The sequence below is a fragment of the Mobula hypostoma genome, chromosome 5, assembly GCF_963921235.1.
Source record: "Mobula hypostoma chromosome 5, sMobHyp1.1, whole genome shotgun sequence".
In the NCBI taxonomy this organism is placed as follows: domain Eukaryota; kingdom Metazoa; phylum Chordata; class Chondrichthyes; order Myliobatiformes; family Myliobatidae; genus Mobula; species Mobula hypostoma.
In genome coordinates, this window is record NC_086101.1 from 18,237,008 (window position 1) to 18,260,546 (window position 23,539).

The 23,539-nt window shown below is 43.9% G+C and overlaps 1 protein-coding gene across 2 annotated transcripts in view; it reads left to right on the forward strand.

Annotated features, from left to right (window-relative positions):
• The window catches only part of ppp1r10 (protein phosphatase 1, regulatory subunit 10), a 30,249-nt gene extending 15,147 nt beyond the window's left edge, over window positions 1–15,102 (forward strand). For both annotated transcript variants that reach the window (XM_063048129.1, XM_063048130.1), the window contains exons 10-19: window positions 845–945; window positions 2,181–2,325; window positions 3,012–3,194; window positions 3,843–4,089; window positions 4,697–4,772; window positions 6,952–7,149; window positions 9,613–9,709; window positions 11,356–11,466; window positions 11,604–11,825; window positions 12,222–15,102. In XM_063048129.1, coding sequence (XP_062904199.1) covers window positions 845–945; window positions 2,181–2,325; window positions 3,012–3,194; window positions 3,843–4,089; window positions 4,697–4,772; window positions 6,952–7,149; window positions 9,613–9,709; window positions 11,356–11,466; window positions 11,604–11,825; window positions 12,222–12,331 — 1,490 coding nt within the window. In that variant the 3' untranslated portion in view covers window positions 12,332–15,102. The remainder of the gene's footprint in view (window positions 1–844; window positions 946–2,180; window positions 2,326–3,011; window positions 3,195–3,842; window positions 4,090–4,696; window positions 4,773–6,951; window positions 7,150–9,612; window positions 9,710–11,355; window positions 11,467–11,603; window positions 11,826–12,221) is intronic.
• The last annotated feature ends 8,437 nt before the right edge of the window (window positions 15,103–23,539 follow it).

Consider the following 23,539-nt stretch of genomic DNA (forward strand, 5'->3'; position numbering starts at 1 on the left):
TTGAAATGCTAAATGTATTTGAGTTTGCATAATGGTTCAGTTGGTCTTCCTGATCCTCAGCAGTTTAATGTGTAGTCACCTTTCTCTCATTTCTACTTCTCACTGCAGTCATCGTAGGAATGAGATAAGGTGTTCTAGAAGCACCACGTGGGGACAGCTAGTTAATTCCAGGCAAGGTTCAGGATCTGTGTGTCTAATTAAACACAGATCCATTGAGTAGGGTGAGGATCCTATGCATTCTCAACCATGCAGAATGGGAACAAATAAGGTGCTGTCAAACCAGCCTCACTCTGTCTACACTTCTGGCTAATCAGTAAAGTAGCCAGTATGATCAACTATCCCATTCCCTTCCCTTTCCATTGAGCAGAAAATAGAAAAGTTTGAAATCACATACTAAGTTCAAGCACAGCTACTACCCAGCTGTTGAATGGTCCACTCATCCAATAAGATGGACACTTAAACTCAGTCTACCCATCTATCACTTTGCCACTTACGACCTACCTGCACTGCACTTTCTCTGCCGCTGTAAAGCATTATCTTGCATTCTGATGTTATTTTACCATGTACTAACTCAGTGTGCTACTCCAGTGGATTGATCTGTCTGGATGCAAGACCAGTTTTTCACTTTACCCTGGTATATATGACAATATTAAACCAATTTGTCAATCTAATAACTTACTAAATGCAAAATGGCCTGAGCTTTTAGTATTGTTGAACATTGATAGTGAATGCATGCATTGCTGCCTCCAACTCCAGAATATTGACTTTTCCTTTGATTTTGAATAAACTAGATGCTGCTAACAATGGATTAGCTACATTCTGACCTGCTTTTTGTTTTGTACAGCTATTGAGAGTACTGGATTTCTGGAGGCACTCAACTCTGCCCCAGTGCATGGGCTGAAAATCAAGAAAAAGAAGAAGATAACATCCCCAACCAGTGTAAAGGTACTAAACAATGGGAGTGTGGGCTCTATTTATTTGTCTATAATCAATGAATGAATTAGAGTAGCTCAGTAGCCTTTAGAGTAATCTGTAAGGAGCTCTTTGGTTAGTCCTTCAAAATATATACTTTTGACTGGGGTTTTGATAAAATCTTTTGAGCTAGTGATTTTCCTTTCATATGGAAATACTCTTAGTTTTTAAATTTTGGTGATTAGTCTGCACTAGCTAGCTAATAAGTTCTTGGTGTATTTGAGCTTCCAGAATTAATCTATTTCATCTCATTGGCACTTTTTAAATTGATGGATGCCTGCTGTAACTTGCTTGTGTGAGCAGATGCAGCAGGCTATAATTCACCGGAGGGTTATGCTTGGTTTCTGATTAATGCTCATGATGCTAAGTCTTAGCTATTGATTATAGAGTGCAGGATTGCTTTGGTTCTTATAAGAGGCTATACATAGTAATGTATTCAAAGAGAAGGGAAAGACCCAGTGTGAGTGGATGCTGAGTTCCCGTTTGGATGTGGTCATGGAAAGCAAGCAAAGTGGGGTTGATTATTGCAGAAAGGTGTACATTGGGAATGTCTTAAAGTAAAAGGCCTTACCAGTAGTAGTAAATGAGTGTACCAAGAGGATTAACATTTGATGGCTCTGGGCCTGTACTCAGAGAAGTTTTGAATAATGAGGGGGAACTATTGAATTCTTAGATAGAGTGGTCATGGAGACAATGTTTTCAGTAGTGAGAGAATCTAGAGCCAGAGAGCACAGCTGCAGAATAGAGGAATGTCCCTTGAGAACAGAGATGAATTTCTTTAGCTAGAGGATGATGAATCTGTAGAATTCATTGCGACAGACAGCTGTGGAGACCAAGTCATTGGGTATATTTAAAGCAAAGTTTGAAAAGTTCTTGATTAGTAGGGTGTCAAAGAGTTTGGGGAGAAGGTAGGAGAATGAGGTTGAGGAGGAAAATAAATTGGTTATGATCAAATGGTGGAGCAGAGTCAATGGGCAGAATGACCCAATTCTGCTTCAATTTCTTGTGATGTTATGGTGTGCCAATAGTATTATAAAGTAGTGGTTGGAATGATTTCAGACCCTGCAGGCATCTTCTAGTCACTTATGTGCAGATGTGCTTTGTTCTGTGGTGCAGCTTCTTCACCTAATGTCATCATTTTACCGGTGTGCTTTGTATTCTTTATCACTGATGCTGGGTTTTTTAACATTCTTTTTCTCGCCCCTCAGTCCAATCCCTTCGATCCAAAAGCCAGCCCTGAACAGAACAGCACCAAGCCTGCTTCTCCAGAAGCTGCCATCACTGAGCCCATGGATGTGGAAAGGTCTGCCACACCAGTGCCGCTGGAGGAGGTGCCCGAACCTCTAGAGATTAGTGAGTACTGTAGAATAGTCTCTGCAATGTTTGAAATATCGTAGCTAAGTAATTCTCTGCAGTCACTGCATTGTTAATGAACTGAAGTGTTCCCTGAGCTGTTCTTACTCTGGATTTGATGGTCTTTTTTCAATTACCCTTGGCAGTATAGGTTTCTGTAACATTTCTAATAATACATTGGGAGTTATTCAGTGACAGCAGGGAAAGCTATTCCTCTCCACTCAGTCTTTGTCATGCTGGTTGCACACCAGTCACCCTATCTCCACTTCATTGTACTCTTCCCCCCCACCATTTTCCATTCCTTTCTCCATCGTCTATCCCGCTTCCCCTTAAAGACATGTTATTTACTCATGCTGTGGCGAGGTCCATCTTCTTGGATAAAGTTTCTTTGGAATTATCTGGATTTATTAGTGTCAAAGTTTTTGAGGTGCTAGGAGGGATGTCCCCGCCAAGCAATCTCAAATTGACATTGCCACAAGGATGGTCTCCTGGCAGTCTATGCAAGAACCTATACTATCTAGGAATTCTGAACATCTCCAGCATCCACACAGATTTTGCTGTCTTTCTGATCCACTTTAGCTGCCAGTCCACCCACCACCATCGCACACACAAACAACAGGGTCAAACTGCTATAAGCCAGTGCCTGTTTCTGGTAGGTGTAACCTCTGTGCTTTATCTCTATCCAGCGATAGCAGAAGAGGATAACTCAGCGACTGTGGCCGCATCAGCAGCTGAACCGTCTGTCCCTGAGGCAGCGCCAGAAGCAGCCAAACTGACCAAGAAGGGAAAGAAAAGGAAGACAGTGTCATGGCGTGAGGAATCAAAGCTGCGGGAGTATTTCTACTTTGAACTGGACGAAACAGAACGAGGTAAGACTGAAATTGTGCCTCGGTCTCCTTCCAATTGTTCATTTCCCTAATGTGACCATTCCTGTATTAAATCTGGCAGTGTAATTATTCAGCTCATTTGTTCTTTTCGACTCCCATTGCTAAAATTGCAAAGATATACACAGGTGAATGGGGTGCCTTAGATGTCATCCAATGATTTGAATCTTTGCCTTTGAGCAGCCTCATCTAGTGAAGAAATTTCCTTGTTGCCATCAACCCTGAACTTGCCAAGGCAAGATGAGTAAGAGAGTAGTAGGTAACCGGAAAGGCTGCGGGGTAGTGGTTGAGAGATTTTTCAATAGACACAAGAATGTGTAGATAGGGGTTCCCAACTTTTATGCCGTGGACTCCTACCATTAACGGAAGGGTCTGTCTACCCCAGGTTGGGAACCCCTGATGTGGAAGATTGGGGGATGGTCATATACAGGCAAAAATTTGGCATCATGTTCAGTGTAGACATTGTGGCCCAAAGGTCTTATTTCCATGCTGTGCCTCTCTGATGGAGCCTTGATTAACTCTACATGTGAGATTAAACTTTTTTTATCCATTGTTTGGGCATTACTTTCTATCATGTCCAACTTTGAGCAGGGCGTGGTGTTTATGGTCCTATTTTTTTTCCCTCCCTTTCAGTTAACGTGAACAAAATCAAAGACTTTGGTGAAGCTGCCAAGCGCGAAATGATGATGGACCGGCAGGCGTTTGAGACGGCTCGAAGGCTAAGCCACGACACAATGGAGGAGAAGATCCCTTGGACGTGCCCAGTTTTAATCGACTTGGGCCCTCAGCTCGCAGAGCGGGGCAGTAACAGTCAGGAGAAGCTCATTCAGGAGGAGCGAGAGAAAGGAATCCTGCAGGAAATCTTCCTGTCTAAAGACTGGTACGTTCTGTTCCCTGTCAGCGATCTGTGTGGGTTGTGAACAGCCAAAATCCTGGTAATTCTACGCCAAGTCACAAGTAAAGTACTGTTCGGGAAGTTATCCAGACCAATATTTACCCCCCAAATGCAGGGTTACCCAGATGGTGCAGTTATAGTTCCTCTGGTGTTCCTCTTGGGGTTGTATAACCTTTGCTTTGAGATTTAGCTCTAACATCCTGCCCAACCCTGAGTGTAGCAACCTCACTCTTCAAGTGCACCCACAAAACAACGGGCAGTGTGCATGATGAGTCAGTGGTCATGTACGCAAGATATAATGTGCATGTTAATCCTTGCTAGCTCATAGCTTGTCCTTTCATTTGCAGAACATAAAAGTTAATACCCGACTTCCAGTAACTCAAGTACACAAAGTAAAGTACTGGATGCTGGAAGTGTAAAATAAAAATAGGATGTGTTGACAGACACACTTAGTGTGTGAGGATCTGATCAGAGCTGGTGAAAGACCAGCAGAATTGAATGTTACCTTCTTCACTGACGCAGTCTGACCAAGGTGCCCGTTTAGGAAGAGTTTTTGTTGTGCTTACTGATGTGCTTCTGTTTGGACCCTCAGTGTTCCGGAGAGCCCCCATGAGCCTGACCCAGAATCCTACGAAACTATTCCACCCAAGGTCATTCCGCTGGATGATGTAAGTTTCCTCTTCTCTGCTCTGTTATTTACTGAAGAAAATGTTTTGTATTCAGAGGGAATTGGATTTTCATTTGTCTTTGCATACCATCTATGTTGCCCATTATGTAACAAACTAGTGCTCTCACCACAATCTCTGGTCCGACATTTGAATTTAGTTTTTTGTTTTGGCCCTTTAGTCTTGGGGTATGTTATTTAGGATGGGGTATTTGGTTATTTTCACCTTTAGAAAGAGGTCTAAGTATCCCATTCCTTAACTGTTTTCCCTGAACCCCTTCAAAATTATCCTGTCCCACGTCAGGCTAGTTCTTGAAAATTTCTACTAAATTGACAACCACCATCCTTTCAGGTGACAGTTATCGGTAACTGGATGGAATTGAGCTCTTCTGCCTTTTTGCATATTTGTTACAATTACAACCAAGCTTCAAGTCAACTCGCCCATGCCAACCAAGGCACTTGTCCCACCTATCCCTTTACCTCTAGACACTTCCTGCTTATGGCCCTATAAATATTGTAATTGTATCCACCTCTACCACTTCCTCTGGCAGCTTTTTCCACGTACCCATGTCTTTCTGGAAAACCCTGATTCTCAGACCCTGTTAAATAGTAAATCTTTTCCCTTTCATCTTAAATATACACACGTCCTGTAGTTCTAGACTGCTCTACCATGGGACAGAATATCATTCATTTTATCTATGGCCCTCTATAAGGTCACCCCTCAACCTCCTACACGCCAGGAAAAACCTCCAGCTGTCCACTTTCCTCATAACTCAAGCCCTCCAGTGCCAGCAACATCCTTGTAAATCTTCACACCCTTGCTATAGTTTGGCGAACAATACTCCCAAATATGGTCTCACAACATCCAATACAGCTGGAACTTGACATCCCAGCTCTGTATTCTTGTATCCTATGAAAGCCAGTGTGCTCTGGGCCAACTACTTTGTCAGCTTGTTGGGTTGTATCACTATTATCCTACAACTCATTTCTTGAACATAAGTGTAAAGAAGAACAAAATAGTTGGCTCTCTGGATCCGATGCAGCACAGAATAAACCACAATAGGATAAAGAACACAATAATAAAAAAAAACATAATAAATATAAATACATAAGATTGTTTGCAAATGTATGTCCAGAAAGTGACGCATAAGGTGACAGACAGGAAATGATAAAGTAGTGTTGCTGGTGGAGAGTGTGAAGGTATGGGTTAGTGGGTGGAGGTGTTGATCAGCCTCCCTGCTTGGGGAAAGTAACTGTTTGAGTCTGGTGGGTCCTGGTGTGGATGCTACATAGCCTCTTCCCTGATGGGAGTGGGACAAAGGTTGAGTGGGCCCTTTCCCAGCATCTTTCTGTATGGTGGGGTCCCAGTGATGCCTTGGGCAGTTTTGACTACCCATTGTAGAGGCTTGTGCACAGTAGTGTAGTTTCTGTACTGTGCATCTGTAGAAGGAAATGATTATTGATGTGCATAGTCCGGCTTTCTTCAGCCTCAAAATAAGAGGCATTGGTGAACTTTCCTGAATAGTATAGGATGTGTTCTGGGACCAGGAGTGGTGTGAAATGTGCACTCCCAGGATATTGGTTGATAACCATTTTCTTTGTCTTGTTGATGTTGAGGAAAAGGTTATTTGTGCAGCACCTGGCCTTGAGTATGGAAGTTTTAGAGATGATGCAGAGGAGCTGTACCAGACAGATTAGAAACATGTCTTGCGAGGACAGTTGAGTGAACTAGTGCTTTTCTCTTTGGAGTGAAAGCAAATGAGAGGTGAATTGATAGAGGTGTACAAGAGGCCTACATAGAGTGGGCAGCCAGCACCCATTTCCCAGGGCAGCAATGGCTACTGCTTTTAAGGTGTTTGGAGGAAAGTAAAGGAGGGATGTCAGTAGCTTTTATACATAGAAAATGGTGTGTGTGTATAAAAAGGCTTTGCTGGGGCTAGTGGTAAAGAAATACATTAGGGATATTTAAAAGACTCTTAGTAGGCATGTGGATGGAAGAAAAATAAGAGGGTGATGTAGGAGCGAAGAGTTAGATTGATCGTGGAGTAGGATACAAAGTCGGCACAGTGTTGTGGGCCAGCGGGCCTATACTGTGCTGTATTGTTCTATCTTAATGAGAATAGATTTATTAAGTGCTTGCAATCCTTCAGCTGTGGCAATCTCTTTGTGGCTTCTCTCCCCAGGAGAACGGTGTGGAGGAGCCATTGTACGAGGAACCGATGCAGACAATCACTGGTGCTCAGTCCCCAGATGGTTCTGGGAGCTCCAAACTGCCTCCAGTGCTAGCCAACCTCATGGGCAGCATGGGTGTGAAGGCACAACAGGCTGGCTCAAATTCCAACTCCAGCATCAACGTGCAGGAGCTGCTCACCTCCATCATGGTAAGTAGAAGGAGCAGTCAGGGCAAAAACTCAGCAAGTCCAGCAGCATCTGTGGAAAGAGAGACTACTAGTGATTGTAGAAAACAAAACTGCAGGGGTGCTGGAATCCAAAACAAAGGCGGAGAAAGGGACCCTGACCCAAAACGTTGGCCTCTTTCTCCTTCCACAGATGCTGCTTGGGCCTGGTCAAGTTCAGACCAAAGCTGCTTTTGTTTGAACAGTGCGTGGAAGTATACTTGTGAGCTTAAACCTGGTTGGTTGCTTTAATGAATTATTGCGGGAAAAATTTTATTGGGTCTGTATTTTTGCGTGGAAGGTCATGTTTGACAAATCTTGTTGCATTTTTTGAAGAGGTTACTAGGAAAGTTGACATGGGTAAAGCGGTGGATGTTGTCTATATGGACTTCAAGTAAGGCCTTTGACAAGGTTCCACATGGAAGGTTAGTTAGGAAGGTTCAGTCGTTAGGCATTAATATCGAAGTAGTAAAGTGGATTCAGCAGTGGCTAGATGGGAGACGTCAGAGAGTAGTGGTGGAGTGGTGGATCACTGTTGGTCAGATTGGAGGACTGTGTCTAGTGTGCCTCAGGGACCTGTACTGGGTCCAGTGTTGTTTGTCATATATATTAATGATCTGGATGATCGGGTGGTAAATTGTATTAGTAAGAATGCAGATGATACTAAGATAGGTGGAGTTGTGGATAATGAAGTAGGTTTTCAAAGCTTGCAGAGAGATTTAGACCACTTAGAAGAGTGGGTGGAAAGATGGCAGATGGAGTTTAATGTTGATAAATGTGAGGTGCTACATTTTGGTAGGACTAATCAAAATAGGACATACATGGTAAATGGTAGGGCACTGAAGAATGCAGTAGAACAGAGGGATCTAGGAATAATGGTGCATAGTTCCCTGAAGATGGAATCTCATGTGGATAGGGTGATGAAGAAAGCTTTTAGTATGCTGGCCTTTATAAATTGAGTATAGGAGTTGGGATGTAATGTTGAAATTGTATAAGGCATTGGTGAGGCCAAATCTGGAGTATTGTGTACAGTTCTGGTCACCAAATTATAGGAAAGATGTCAACAAAATAGAGTACAGGGAAGATTTACTAGAATGTTGCCTGGGTTTCATCTCCTAAGTTACAGAGAAAGGTTGAACAAGTTAGGTCTTTATTCTTTGGAGCGTAGAAGGTTGAGGGGGGACTTGATAGAGGTGTTTAAAATTATGAGGGGGATAGATAGAGCTGACGTGATGCTTTTTTCATTGAGAGTGGGGGAGATTCAAACAAGATGACATGAGTTGAGAGTTAAAGGGCAAAAGTTTAGGGGTAACATGAGGGGGAACTTATTTACTCAGAGAGTGGTAGCTGTGTGGAACAAGCTTCCAGCAGAAGTGGTGGAGGCAGGTTCGATGTTGTCGTTTAAAGTTAAATTGGATAGATATATGGACAGGAAAGGAATGGAGGGTTATGGGCTGAGTGCAGGTCGGTGGGATTAGGTGAGAGTAAGAGTTCAGCACGGACTAGAAGGGCCGAGATGACCAGTTTCCCTGCTGTAATTGTTATATGGTTATATTATCTTCTGATTGGGGCCTTGGAGATGGAGCACAAAGAGACACAAGTAGCTGTTTTCAAACCCACCCACCCCCAAAAAAAACCATCAGGCTCTTGAACCAGTGAGGTTACCTTCACACCCCATCATTGAAGTGTTCCCACAGCCTATGGGCTCACTTTCAAGGACTCTCCATCTCAGATTTTCAATGTTTATTGTCATTATTTTTAGTATTTGCATAGTCTTGTCTTTTGCACACTAGTTAAATGCCCCAGTTGATGCGGTCTTTCATTGTTTTTAGTATGGATTTGAGCATGTCTCAGGGTTGTGTATAGTGACATGTACTTCTGGTTATAAATTTACTTCGAACTTTTTTTTAAACTATTGCTATTTGTTAACACTCAAAACTTGAAGGGTGATTAACCTATTACCCCACACATCTTTTTCATGTGGGATGAAACCGAAGCGTTCAGAGTAAGCCCACAGGGAGAGCATGCAGACTCCACATAAACAGTACTAGAGAGCAGAATGAAACACCGGATGCTGGAATTGAGGCAACACACTGCTCACTGCATTTCTGTGCTGCCCTGATCCGTTCCTGTTGGAATATCATGAAAAGAGAAGCCATCGCTTCAGCCCTTAGTTTCTTCCAGTTTGCCACTCCTGAGGACAAGGTCATTGAAAGATTTTGAGGCAGCTTGTTGAATTCTTAAAGTACTGTTTGGGAAGTGATTGGTGTCCAGACCTGTATTTACCCCTCAGTACACAGTTACCCAGATGGTGCAGTTTGTGTTCAGTTTACTGAATATGTGTTGTTCTGTTCACCCTAACCTTGTTTAATTCTTTACAGTAACAGGGATTACTGAAATATTAATAATTACTAAGTTTTGTTCTGTCTTCCCCCTCACATATTCCAGAGCAACAAAAAGCCCATCGAGGAGTTGGTCAAGCAGCCTGAGTTTTCAGATAAAATCAAACAGCTGCTTGGGCCTCTACAGCAACAGGCTCCTTCAGGTATGTTACCCAGAGTTACAATTGATTCCAACCCAGTGTTGTAAGCATTTAAAACTCAAGGAACTTTGGAAATCCCCTCTTCCCTTGCTAACCCAGTAAGTTGATTGGGGAATTTCTCAAAACATCTGACACCAGAAAGCCCAGAGATTAATCCCTATTGTCCTGATTGAACAGGTCCCAGAGGAGAGATCTTTCTCCCCTGGATAAGAAACTTGCTCAATGTTTGGTCATTACCCAGTGACTCCTACTAGATGTAAAAATGCATTGGTAAAGATGGAAAGGAATCCCTGTGATCCACTGACTCTCACCCTGAGCAAAGGGGGATGAGTGGAAGAGTGGAGAGCAGCTCTCTTCTCTCTCTCTCTCACTCCCTCTGCCAAGAGCGAATTGCAGAGGTGGAGTGTTCAGAAGAGAAGAGTAGGATTGGGAATTTGGTGAAGTAGGAACCTGGAGTTTGCCGTTGAGAGTGCTCTTAATTTATCATGTCTGAGTGTTCTGAGGCCAGCATTACCAGTGGAGTCTCTGGATACTCTTGCATTCTGGGGAGTCTTGCCCTACAAGATTTCACCCACAAAAGGACTGACATAGCCTTCCTCACCTTGAAACTACTCTCACAGGCTTGAACAATAGTGTCTCTGTCAAGGCTTGTCACTAGAATACTGTGCTAGTTCACCTCCATGGCAGAAAGAGCCCATTCAGCCCCTTGTACTTACTATTCCAAATGGTAGAACATAAACCTTTGGGAGATTCTATCTGCTCCGCAGCTCATCAGAAGCAAAGCCTCTGTTGTCTGCAAATGTATTATTCAGAGAATGAAAGGTTCAGTGTACGCTTATGAACAGTTCTGCTTGGTTCTTGGCCTGTACTTCGTGGCATTCAGAATCAGATTAATTATATTGATGTATCTTGTGAAATTTCTTATTTAGCAGCAATACAGAGCAGTGCATAAAATACTGAGATACAATAAGAAATATTTTTATTAAAAAGTGAGGTAGTGTTCATGAATTCATGGACTGTTCTGAAATCTGACTGCAAATGCAAAGAAGCTGTTACCAAAACACTTGAGTGTGGGTCTCAGGCTCCAGAATCTCCATCTTGATGGTAGTAATGAGAAAAGGGCATGGTGGGGAGGCTGGACGAGTATACAACCCTCTCTGCAGCTTTTTGGATCCTGTGCAGTGCTACCTTCATGCCAGGTGGTGATGCAACCAGTCGGAGTGCTTTCCACAGTACAGCTGTGGAAATGTGCTAGTTTGGTGACATACCAAATTCCTTAGAAACCTAGCAGATTATGAAAGACCTGGATAGAGTGGCTGTTTCTATTGATAGGATCTGAGTGCACAGACTCCTTAACAAAGGGATGTCCGTTTAGGACAGATGAGAAAATTCTTTAGCCAGAGGATGGTGAATCAGTGGAGTTTGTTCCCATAAACTGATGTGGAGGCCGGGATATTGGGTTTACTTAAGGCAGAGATTGATGAGGTCGTGGAGGGGTTCATAAGGGGCTAAGTGTTATAGTGTGGGGAGGTGGGAGAATGATGTTGAGAAAGAATCAGCCCTAATTAAATGGTGGAGAATACCCAATTGGCCAAACGGTCATTTTGCCCCTCTGTCTTGTCTAAATGCTTTTATCTTCACCCCCCCAGGTCCACAGATGATGGGCCCTCCTCCAGCCATGAACGGTTTTCCCCCAGGCCCCAACAATATGCCTCACTTCCCTCCCGGTGGTCCTGGCGGGCCGGGTGGACCTTTCCCAGGTGGGTTGACACCCTTCACACCTCTCTCGGCATCCATCACTCCGTGCACACCCTTGCCCCACTCCGCACGTGCCTGGCCATTCACTCCTGCTGTTTGTCTCACCTTCCACTCTTTTCCCCACCCCCAACCCTTGCAGGACCCCACGGCCCGAGGATGATGGGCCCCCCTCAGCGAGATGGTTACTGGGACCAGCCGAATGACATGAGGGGTCCTCCCCACGGAATGCGAGGCGGGCCCTACCAGCGGGGCCGGGGCCGCAACAATGAGCCAGTCTTTAGGGGCCGCTGTGGGAGAGGGCCCCCCCATGGCGGGGGGAGGGGAGGACATGGCAACGGAATGGGAGGTGGCCATGGTGGAGGTAGGTGGAGATGGAAGCGGTTTTTAATGGGTAGTATCAGCACAGCGCCATGGTGGAGCAATTATAGTGTGGTGGAGGGGGGAGCAAGGACCATTGGGATGTGGGACATAATGGAAGTGATAGGAAGTTTTGGTGTAGATATGGAAGTGGGTGTGAGTGGGAGGACAGAGTGAGAACAGGGACGCAGGTGATGGTTGGAGGGGGTGAGGTAAGGGGATGGTGAATTGTGTGGGAAGTGAGTCGCAGGTTGGGGCAAGTGGGAGTGATGGGTGGGGGGAGGAAGACGAGGGTTTGGGTTGGGTGGAGGAGTGAAGAGCGGCTATGTCGGTAGAGTGACAGTTCGACATCAGGTTAACGGATTGATTATCTTCTCTACCTCTACCCCCACCCGAGCAGACATGTCCAACAGGCCCCCATGTCGGCACTTCATGATGAAAGGCAGTTGCCGCTACGAAAGCAACTGTGCCTTCTACCACCCTGGTGTGAATGGCCCCCCGCTGCCCTGAGGCCCGCTGTGTCTGGTTTATGAAGCGGTTAAGCTAACCTCTGCTGAAGAGCATTCTGGCTGGACCAGGCACTCAGATTCCTGTGGAGATTCCTGACATCGGAGCGAGCGGGCTGGTCTCCCTCCATCCTGTGGAAAGTTTGAACAGTTCACTGCTGTATCATGAGTGTGCAGGACCCTGTCTGGGTCTCCCATCGCAGTCTACACAGACTTCAGAACAATGAAACTGAACGGACATCAGGCATGGGATTTAGACCACTACAAAGTGTTTAGTGTTGCAGAGACACACTAGACTCAGCTGTTTCCTTCCACTCACTGTCCCTTTCCCTCTTCCTGTTTGCCTCTGTGAGGCTGACATAAGGCAGCTGAACTCCTGAAGGGGTGACATAAACAAACTGCTTTCCCTCGAGTCTGCGCCAAATACTATTTTGCCACTACAACAAAGAAACAGAGCTCCCCTCGACCTATTTGGTTATTTGCAACTGCTGGTGAAGCAGAGAGAAGCGCATCAAATGTGTTCTGAAAGCTGGGTGATGTCTTTTCCCTCACACCCTCCCCGTCTGTGAGTCTGTTACATCGGAGATGGGCAGAGCAGAGGTGCCTCCTCGGACTAGGCAACGACCGAAACCTCTACCTCTGCATGAGCAAAGTGCCAGTCAACTATTTCAGCGCTGCTTTCGACACTCAATGTCCGGACTCTTGCTTTTCATTGAGTGGCATGGATCCACTCTCTGCAGCAAGTTCACCACCTGTTCTTTGGCAAGTCGCTTCAATTGCTTTCCTTCTGGCTCCTACCCTTCCCATCCACCCACCCATCTCCACAACACAAGTGCTGATAACCTTCCAGTCGCTTCCATACTGTGTAGTGGCTGAAATCTTTTCCAACTATTTTTGTAAATATCTATTTTGTAATAAATGTGCACTGCACGACTGACAGGCACGGTGCTGTATGCCTGATAGCTGTCGTCTTCTGGCCGAGCATAAAGTCTGTGTTCAGCAACCATCAATATGAAGTCACTCTTTGCATTACCCTCTCTTTTTTTCCCCCCTCCCCTCCCTCCTTAATTTGACATAGCAAATCCCATGACATCCACCACACCCCTTTGTCAAAAGTACAGTCATAACCTCATTTTTAAAAAATATATATATTAATCCCTCCTCTCCCTCGATCCTGGGGTTGCTGGCTAATGATGACCAGCCAGGGTGTAAGCACAGCTTTGCAATTGATAACGATTTTTAATGCATTTGGTTAATGGGGCACAGCGATTCTGAAACAGCTATTTTATAACCCACCAAGACACCCCCCAAAAGCCTTCGGGGACAATTATTCTAAGGATATTTGAAGCATTACATAAAGCCAGGTAGCACAACCTTGCAGTCTCCCTTAAGCTTGTATGAAGATAATTAAGGAGTTCTGCTTTCATTGAGGCAGTGTGAGAGCCCATGGAAGCAGTCAGTGGGTTTTCCCCCTGAAAGAACCCTCGTCCTGTTGCCCACAGTGTGACTGACATCTCTACTTGCAGTTATTTTTTTCTGTTAGGCTTTGACCCCTCTCACTCTGGACCCAAGGGTCCATCAGTAAATATCTTCTATAAACAGCACATCTTGTGGAAGCTCCTTAAAAGTGAGCTTGGTGATAGGTTCCATTGGGCATCTGTTACGATTAGTGAGGTTTGTTAAGGAGGCAGAGAGGCACTGTCCTTGCTTGGGTTTGTGCAAAGGTATAGATTTTTCTTTTTTTTGGGTGGGGGTGGAGAAAATTAGGCTTAGTTTTGAACTGAGGCTGTGATAGCCATTTTTTTCTTTAATTGAATACCCAACACGGGAGTTGATTGGGGCAGTTACTTTTGTTTCTGGCATATAACAGATTTGGGATGAAACCCCTGATTGGGTGGTATTACCGTCTCCAGTGAGCAACTTATGGCTGACAAATTTGGTGGGCATTTCAAAAAAGCATAAACTATGCTTGTCAGTGTAGAAACATCCTGATGGCAAGAGTGGCTGAGCTTCAACAGCACTTGGGAGAGAGGAGGGAGGACAAGCACTCTGTACAGGCAGGGAGATGGTGGAACAGCTAACCCAGTCAACATTGCACTAACAGTACTGTGGTACGTGAACATTGGCAGCCTAATCTCTAGAATGGGACAGTTCCCTTCAGAACATTGTTTAATATTTACATTTGTATATGTCCAATGTTTGTCCTCTTTGTTTTTTATATAAATATATATACTAAATGCCCCATCATAGGTGATGTGGTGATGATGACTGCTACTGATCATTTTACAGCTCACTTTCTTTTGAACAAATGGATATTGTACAAATTTTGTCATTGTGCTTTAAAATTATAAATAACCTGGAAGTTTTTTTAAATAAACCAATAAAATGTATTTTGAAAATGGCTGATCTACCTTTTCAAACATGTGACTTACTGCAAGGTCAGTGAGTTATGAGATTTGTTTTCTGTGAAAACCTGCTGTTTGTCTCTTTGGTAGACACATTAATATTTGGAGTAATATATGCATAATGTTAGAGGAACTCTGTGGGTCAGGCAGCATCTGTGGAAAAGAATAGATTTGACATTTCTGTCCTGAAGAAGGGTCAAATCTATTCCTTTCCATAGATGCTGCCTGACCCACAGTGTTTCTCCAGCATTTTGTGTGTTACTCTGGATTTCCAGCATCTGCATAGTTAATGTTGGGAGTTTATTTTTGTGAAATTGGTTGTACCTTTAGTACAGTATTTGCTAATTTTTATATTTTAATAATAAAACATTGAAACAATGGAGCTGTTCCTTGTTAATTTGTCAAACTGCACCCACACTGATTGAATGAACTGCTGCTTGCGATGAATTCACGATCAAACTAGCATTTTGAAAATGTCTCTTTCACGGGGGCCAACTTCATTTCCACATGGAAATACACAGACTCGTACCTCAGTAAAGTGCTGTGCGCCGTTAAAGAGGGTTTTGCGTATCCACAGGTATTTTTAATCTGGGGGTTGGCGGGGGGCGGTGTTGGTCGTGACCGGAAATCAGGGATGCTGAAAACTAGGCACATAGCACATACCTTCAATAGTCATCAAGACTTGATAATCAAAGCTGATTCAAGACCTGACATATTCAAGTAACACATTTTAAGAGATTTGTTGATTACCTTTCCTCTATTAACATCCTACCGTTATGATAATAGTTAATCCATTAGAACATAATGATGAATGTTGTATCGATGCTTCAGTGCGTTTCAATCAACCCTAGTTTCAAGTGTAAAATCGGTACAAGTACTGTAACTAGAGAAGTTGTAAGTACTAAAACTGCCAACAATTTACTGAAAACAAGCCAGGGACGTGCACGCAAAACGGACTAGTGTCTTCATAAAGAGCCCACCTTGTCCTGTCCACCAGTGACTGAAGTTGTGAAAATGAGCGCTGTGTGTGTGTGTCTGTGGGGTGCAGTTTACAAATTAACTTATTAATACGCTCGACATTATACTTTGGTCCCTGTTTTAGGATTCAGGCAACCGGCTTGGTGAACTCCATTGCAATGTTTTCATTATGTCTAAATCTATTTTCAAAGCTAAAGAGTTAATCTGGATAATTAATTAGTCATGAAACAATATGGATCTTCATTGTCGGCTGGATTTTTTTTTACCTGTTTTCTTTCAGCGTACCTGCTTTCTTTGGTAAGTAGGTTTGATTTGAAAACATCAATTTATTTTGCAAGGTGTGTGATTACAGTAGGAATAGTTAGTCATAGGAAGTGGAGTGAGTAAATAAATATGGAGAGGTGTTGAGATAATGTGGAAGTGTTATACATGGGGAGCCGTGAAGTGGTACAGATTTGACACGCTGGTATTATCAGACATTAAAAGATAAAGAGTAAAGACTATTTCAATTCTCCAAACCATTAGTTTCGCTAATGACTTGCTTGCAATCTTAAGGTTGGTTGCTGATATTGTTTTATCTACTCAAATATTTTAAGATCCCCACATTCAAGATCAATCAGGGTTTGTTTCTCAGGCAAAATTTTGCACCATAAATTTACAATAATATCTATGTTGTAGTTCAGAGTAAATTTGTTTTCTAAGTATGTATATGCTACCATATACTATTTTGAGATTAATTTTTTGCAGGTGGTTAATTACAGGGGAAAATACAATGGAATTTACAAAACAAAAACTATATACAAACAACCAATCTGAGAATAAAAAAATAATACTGAGAACATGAGTTGTAATGAGTAGGCCATCAAATCAGTTCAGAGTAGTGGTGATTGAAGTTATTTATGTTCCTGAACCTGCAGCTTCTGTGCCTCCTGCCTGCTGGTAGGAGTGAGGAAAGAGCATAGCCTGGATGATGGGGGTCCTTCATGATGGATGCTGCTTTCTTGTGCCAGTGGTCTGTGTAAATCTGCTCACTGGTGGAGAGAGGTTTGCCTGTGATGGACTGGATGGTATTCACCCCTTTCAATAGCCTTTTTCATTCCTGGGGACTAGTATTTCCATACCTGACCATGATGCAACCAGTTAGGATGGTCCCACTCTGCACCCATAGAAGTTTTTCAAAGTTTTTGCGGGCATGCCAAATCTACACAAACTTCTAAGCAGTTGGTGTGATAGAACAATTTTGTGCTGCAGAGGTGGGTAGACAAAGGATCTTGACAGTTTTTGCTCATTAGTTGATTATTTTATTGTATACACCAGGATACAATGATATTTTTAGCTCATGTGAAGTCCATAGAATCATGTGGTAATAAATACAGCAAAAAGCACAATGACATTGGAAAGGTGCCAAGTAAAGCAGTGCAAACTGAGGTTGTACAGAAAGAAAAAGAACAGCAGTCAGAAATACGGTGACTGTAACAGAAGTAGACCTGAGGCTCAGGAATGTGGCAGAACCACTGGAAGGTAACGTGAGGGGGAGAAGCTCTTCTCGGATCTAGTTAGTGTCTGGGCTTTCAAGTTCCTGTATCTTCTGAAAGGTAAAAGAGAGAAAACTGAATCACCAGGGGCATGGGGAAGGGGCAGGCATCCGTGATTGTACTGTTTGCCTTCTTGATATGGTGAGTAAAATAAGTTAATCCTGGTTTATTACTGCCACATGTACCAAGATTCAGTGAAAAGCTTGTCTTGCACACAGTTCATTCAGATCAGATGTACTGAGTCAGAAGAAGGTAAAACAGTAACAATGCAGAAACGAGTGAATCAGCTACAGAGGAAGTGCACTGCAGGTAAACAGGGTGCAGGATCATAACGAGGTAGACTGTGAGGACATGAGTAAAACTATTACCTGTTTACAAACTTGAAATAACTCAGGTTTTTAATGTATTGTAAAAGTTAGTTTGTGTGCAGTGGCAGAAGGGTCCTTAAATGAGGCAATTTAACATTAGATTCCTTCCAGTTTTTTTTAAATTACTACTTAGTTGACAATGCTTACAACAATTTTAAACTGAAATGTGTCCCTCGCTGTCCAGGATAGTGTAGTGCCCACTGGTCCCAGAAGGTCTCCAAGCGGAGCACAGAACATTACAGGCCTTTTGGGACAGGGTGTTGTATTGACCAAGATCGATACAATTCCCTCCCGCATATCTTTCATCTGCCTATCTAAGAGTCTTAAATGTCCCTCATGTATCTGACTCTGCAACCACCCATTGTAGTGCATTCCACACAAAACCACACTGTAAAATAAACTACATCTGACACCCTCGCCCCCTTTCCCCCAATCACCTTAAAGTTAGCCACTGCCCATCCTGGGGAAAAGGTGCAGACCGGCCACCCGCTCCATGCCTCTTATACACCCGTATTAAGTTGCCTCTCATTGTCCTTCAAGGAGAAAAGCATTAGCTCACTCAACCTGTCCTCATAAAACATGTTCTGTAATCCAGGGAGCAAGCATCCTGGCTAATCTCCTCTGCATCCTCTCTAAAACTTTCACACCCTTCCTATAATGAGGCGACCAGAACTGAACACAATACTTCCAAAGTTTTATATAGCTGCAACGTAACCTCGCAATTCCTTCCCCACAGACTCCCAGGTCGATACACGGTCACCCTAGCCAGATCCAGCAAATCTCTACATTATTCAAGCAGGAGATGTCAATGTAACTTGGAAGGCGTTGCTGTAGCTGAAGTTTAACTTTCCAGTCGAATGCCCTTGTGCAGCTGGCAGAGGCTGGTGGCAGAGAGCTGTGCCCGTGACCTGCTGCTTCCCCTCTGTGTAGCAGCAGCCCAGCTCCAAACACATGCCACCCCAGTCAGAAACCCCTCTGCTGGTCCACAGTGTTAATCATGTTGATATGGAATAAGGTAGATTATCTTGTAGCGCAGTTAGAGATTGGCAGGCAGGGTGCTTGGGCGTTATTGACTTGTGGCTGGAAGAATATCATAGTTGGGATACGCACTTCCAAGTAACAGTAGTGAAAGGACAGACAGGTGGGCAGAGGTGTGGCTCCATTGGTTTAAAAAATGAAATCAAAGACAGAGGTGACATAGAATGGGCCTCACACGGCTGTGGAAACTACATCACTGGGTATATTTAATGTAGAGGTAGATAGGTTCTTGATGAGGGCATGAAAGGTTACGGGGAGAAGGCAGATTTGATGGACCAAATGGCCTAGTTCTGCTCCTGTGTCTTGCGTCACAGGATCAGCTGTTTACTCTGTCGCTTATGTGCCCTTTCGAGCTGTGGGCCCAGAACCAGCCATCACTACTCCCCTTCTCCCGGCAAACTGGATACACCTGTCAGCTCGCATTCCTCCTCCACCTCCACCTTCTTATTCTGATTTCTGCCCCAGTTCCCTTCTAGACCTGATGAAGGGTCTCAGCCTGAAACGTTGTTCATTTCTGTTCGTAAATGTTGCCTGACCTGCTGAGTTCCTCCAGCACTCTGTATTGTTCCGACACATTTTTTACAAGATCCAGAAACACCACCCAGAAAATTTGTTCTTAAAAATAACGTACAAATTAAATCCTTACAGTGGATTTCCCTCACTTTCATCAGAGTCTTGACGAATTTCTATTTCCGCTCATTTTGGTTTTTGTTTGATTTTTTTTACAGAATTCTCAAGTTAGGTCTTCTCTGAAATCTTTTTGGCCACTTAGCGTGAAGCTGACTCATTGACTCCTTTTCAAGGAAATCTCTGATCTGTTTCTCTCTCTCTCCTTCTCCACTGCCAGGAGTGAAGCAACCTCTCTTTCCATTCCCCATTCTGGTCCCACTCTCACCCCTTTGGGCAGGTGGGGATCGTCAGCCCGCCTACGAGGAGGAAAACTCTGATTTTAAACCTTGCAGCCATACCCACCCATGGAAAAGGCTTCGGGAGTAAACCCCGAGGAAGAAATCCATAGGAACCATAGAAAAACTACAGCACAGAAACAGGCCTTTTGGCCCTTCTTGGCTGTGCTGAACCATTTTCTGCCTAGTCCCACTGACCTGCACACGGACCATATCCCTCCATACACCTCCCATCCATGTATCTGTCCAACTTATTCTTAAATGTTAAAAAAGAACCCACATTTACCACCTTGTCTGGCAGCTCATTCCATACTCCCACCACTCTCTGTGTGAAGAAGCCCCCCTTAATGTTCCCTTTAAACTTTTCCCCCCCTCACCCCTAACCCATGTCCTCTGGTTTTTTTCTCCCCTTGCCTCAGTGGAAAAAGCCTGCTTGCATTCACTCTATCTATGCCCTCATAATTTTTAATACCTCTATCAAATCTCCCCTCTTTCTTCTACGCTCCAGGGAATAAAGTCCCAACCTATTCAACCTTTCTCTGTAACTGAGTTTCTCAAGTCCCGGCAACATCCTTGTAAACCTTCTCTGCACTCTTTCAACCTTATTAATATCCTTCCTGTAATTTGGTGACCAAAACTGAACACAATACTCCAGATTCGGCCTCACCAATGCCTTATACAACCTCATCATAACATTCCAACTCTTATACTCAAGACTTTGATTAATAAAGGCCAATGTACCAAAAGCTCTCTTTACGACCCTATCTACCTGTGACACCACTCTTAGGGAATTTTGTATCTGTATTCCCAGATCCCTCTGTTCTACTGCACTCCTCAGTGCCTTACCATTAACCCTGTATGTTTTACCTTGGTTTGTCCTTCCAACATGCAATATCTCACACTTGTCTGTATCAAACTCCATCTGCCATTTTTCAGCCCATTTTTCTAGCTGGTCCAAGTCCCTCTGCAGGCTCTGAAAACCTTCTCCACTATCCACTACACCTCCAATCTTTGTATCATCAGCAAATTTGCTGATCCAATTTACCACATTATCATCCAGATCATTGATATAGATGACAAATAACAATGGACCCAGCAGTGATCCCTGTGGCACACCACTAGTCACAGGCCTCCACTCTGAGAAGCAATTCTCTACCGCCACTCTTTGGCTTCTTCCATCGAGACAATGTCTAATCCAATTTACCACCTCTCCATGTATACCTAGCGACTGAATTTTCCTAACTAACCTCCCATGCGGGACCTTGTCAAAGGCCTTACTGAAGTCCATGTAGACAACATCCATTGCCTTCCCTTCATCCACTTTCCTGGTAACCTTCTTGAAAAACTCCAATAGATTGGTCAAACATGTCCTACCATGCACAAAGCCATGTTGACTCTCCCTAATAAGTCCCTGTCTATCCAAATGCTTGTAGATTCTGTCTCTTAGTACTCCCTCCAATAATTTACCCACTACTGATGTTAAATTTACCAGCCTATAATTTCCCGGATTACTTTTCGATCCTTTTTTAAACAACGGAACAACACGAGCCATTCTCCAATCCTCCGGCACCTCACCCGTAGACACCGACGTTTTAAATATATCTGCCAGGGCCCCAGCAATTTCAACACTAGTCTCCTTCAAGGTCCAAGGGAACACCCTCTCAGGTCCTGGGGATTTATCCACTTTAATTTGCCTCAAGATAGCAAGCCCCTCCTCCTTTTCAATCTGTACAGTTTCCATGATCTCACTGCTTGTTTCCCTTAATTCCATAGACTTCATGCCAGTTTCCCTAGTAAATGCAGATGCAAAAAAAACATTTAAGATCTCCCCCATTTCTTTTGGTTCCGCACATAGCCATACACTCTGATCTTCAAGAGGACCAATTTTATCCCTTACAATCCTTTTACTCTTAATATACCTGTAAAAGCTCTTTGGATTATCCTTCACTTTGACTGCCAAGGCAACCTCATGTCTTCTTTTAGCCCTCCTGATTTCCTTCTTAAGTATTTTCTTGCATTTTTTATACTCCTCAAGCACCTTATTTATTCTGTTTCCTATACATGTCATATTCTCTTCTTCTCCTGTACATGTCATATTCTCTTCGTCTCTTCTTCTTTATCAGAGTTGCAATATCCCTTGAGAACCAAGGTTCCTTATTCCTATTCACTTTGCCTTTAATCCTGACAGGAACATACAAACTCTGCACTCTCAAAATTTCTACTTTGAAGGCTTCCCACCTACCAATCACATCCTTGCCAGAGAACAACCTGTCCCAATCCACGCTTTTTAGATCCTTTCTCATTTCTTCAAATTTGGCCTTCTTCCAGTTCAGAACCTCAACCCTGGGACCAGATCTATCCTTGTCCATGATCAAGTTGAAACTAGTGGTGTTATGATCACTGGAACCATAGTGCTCCCCTACACACACTTCCGTCACTTGTCCTAACTCGTTTCCTAATAGGAGATCCAATATTGCATCCCCTCTAGTTGGTACCTCTATATATTGATTTAGAAAACTTTCCTGAATACATTTTACAAACTCTAAACCATCTAGATCCCCAACGGTATGGGAGTCCCAATCAATATGTGGGAAATTAAAATCCCCTACCACCACAACCTTATGTTTCCTGCAGTTGCCTGCTATCTCTCTGCAGATTTCCTCCTCTAATTCTCACTGACCATTGGGTGGTCTGTAATACAATCCCACTAATGTGGCCATACCTTTCCTGTGTCTCAGCTCCACCCATAAGGACTCAGTAGACAAGCCCTCTAATCTGTCCTGCCTGAGCACTACTGTAATATTTTCCCTGACAAGCAATGCCACTCCCCCACCTTTCATTCCCCTGCCTCGATCACATCTGGAACATCAGAACCCTGGAATATTAATCTGGACCCTAAGGCAGTTTACAACTTCACTCTGACAGCCTCTGCAACCACACTGGTGCCAAGGTGTATCGGCGCCTGCCCTTCCCTTGGACTACATCAGGGATGTGGAGAGGGAGAGCCCACTGCAAGGACAACTGCTGGTTCTTCAAATCTTCCTGCCCAGCACAGGACACAGTGCATATGATCCCCTGGGATCGACGGCTGCCTACTACTCACCCTTCTCTTCTCCTCACTTGCCCGTCACTTCCCTCTGGTGCCTCTCCTCCTTCCCTTTCTCCTACGGTCCACTCTCCTTTCCTATCAGATTCCTTCTTCAGCCTTTTACCTCTTCCACCCCCCCCCCCACATTCTTACTCCCTCGGCTTCACCTCTCCCCTGCCAGCTTCCACTCCTTTCCCTCCCTCCACCTTCTCATTCTATCTTCTTCCCTGTCCTGCTGAGTTTCTTTGAGTGCACAGTTTGATTCCACAACCCAGAATACTCGCACTGCACAAATGCTCCTCCACTTTACCGAAGAGCTGATTACAGGAGGTAGAAAGTTCATGATCCAATTCTCAATAGGGGATTGAAGGTGGAGTAGGCCGATAAATATCTCATAAGTCTGTACAGATTCAGCACATCTGAAACGTTGAACTCCGATAGGTGCACAGTGGAGACTGGTTGCATCATGCCTGGTATGGAAACACCAATGCCCAGGGACGGAAAGTCCTACCAAAAGTGGTGGCTACAGCCCAGTCCATCAAAGGAAAAACCCTCCCTGCCATTGAGTACATCTACAAGGAGAGATGCCAGAAGGAATCAGCATCCACCAGCCAGGGCCCCCACATTCTTCAGGAAGAAGGTACCGGAGCCTTAAAGTCCCATAACCCCAGGTTCAGGAACCTCAACCATCAGGCTCCTGCATTCACTCACCTCAACACTCCACAACCTATGGACTCCCTTTCAAGGACTCTTAAATAAATAAACAGCAGAGAATTTAATTTGATATTGTTTTTTTTTGTATTTGCAGTTTGCCTTTTGCACATTGGTTGTTTGTGTGTGCAGCTTTCATTGATTCTGTGTATTTCTTTGTTCAAATGTGATGCCTACAAGAAAA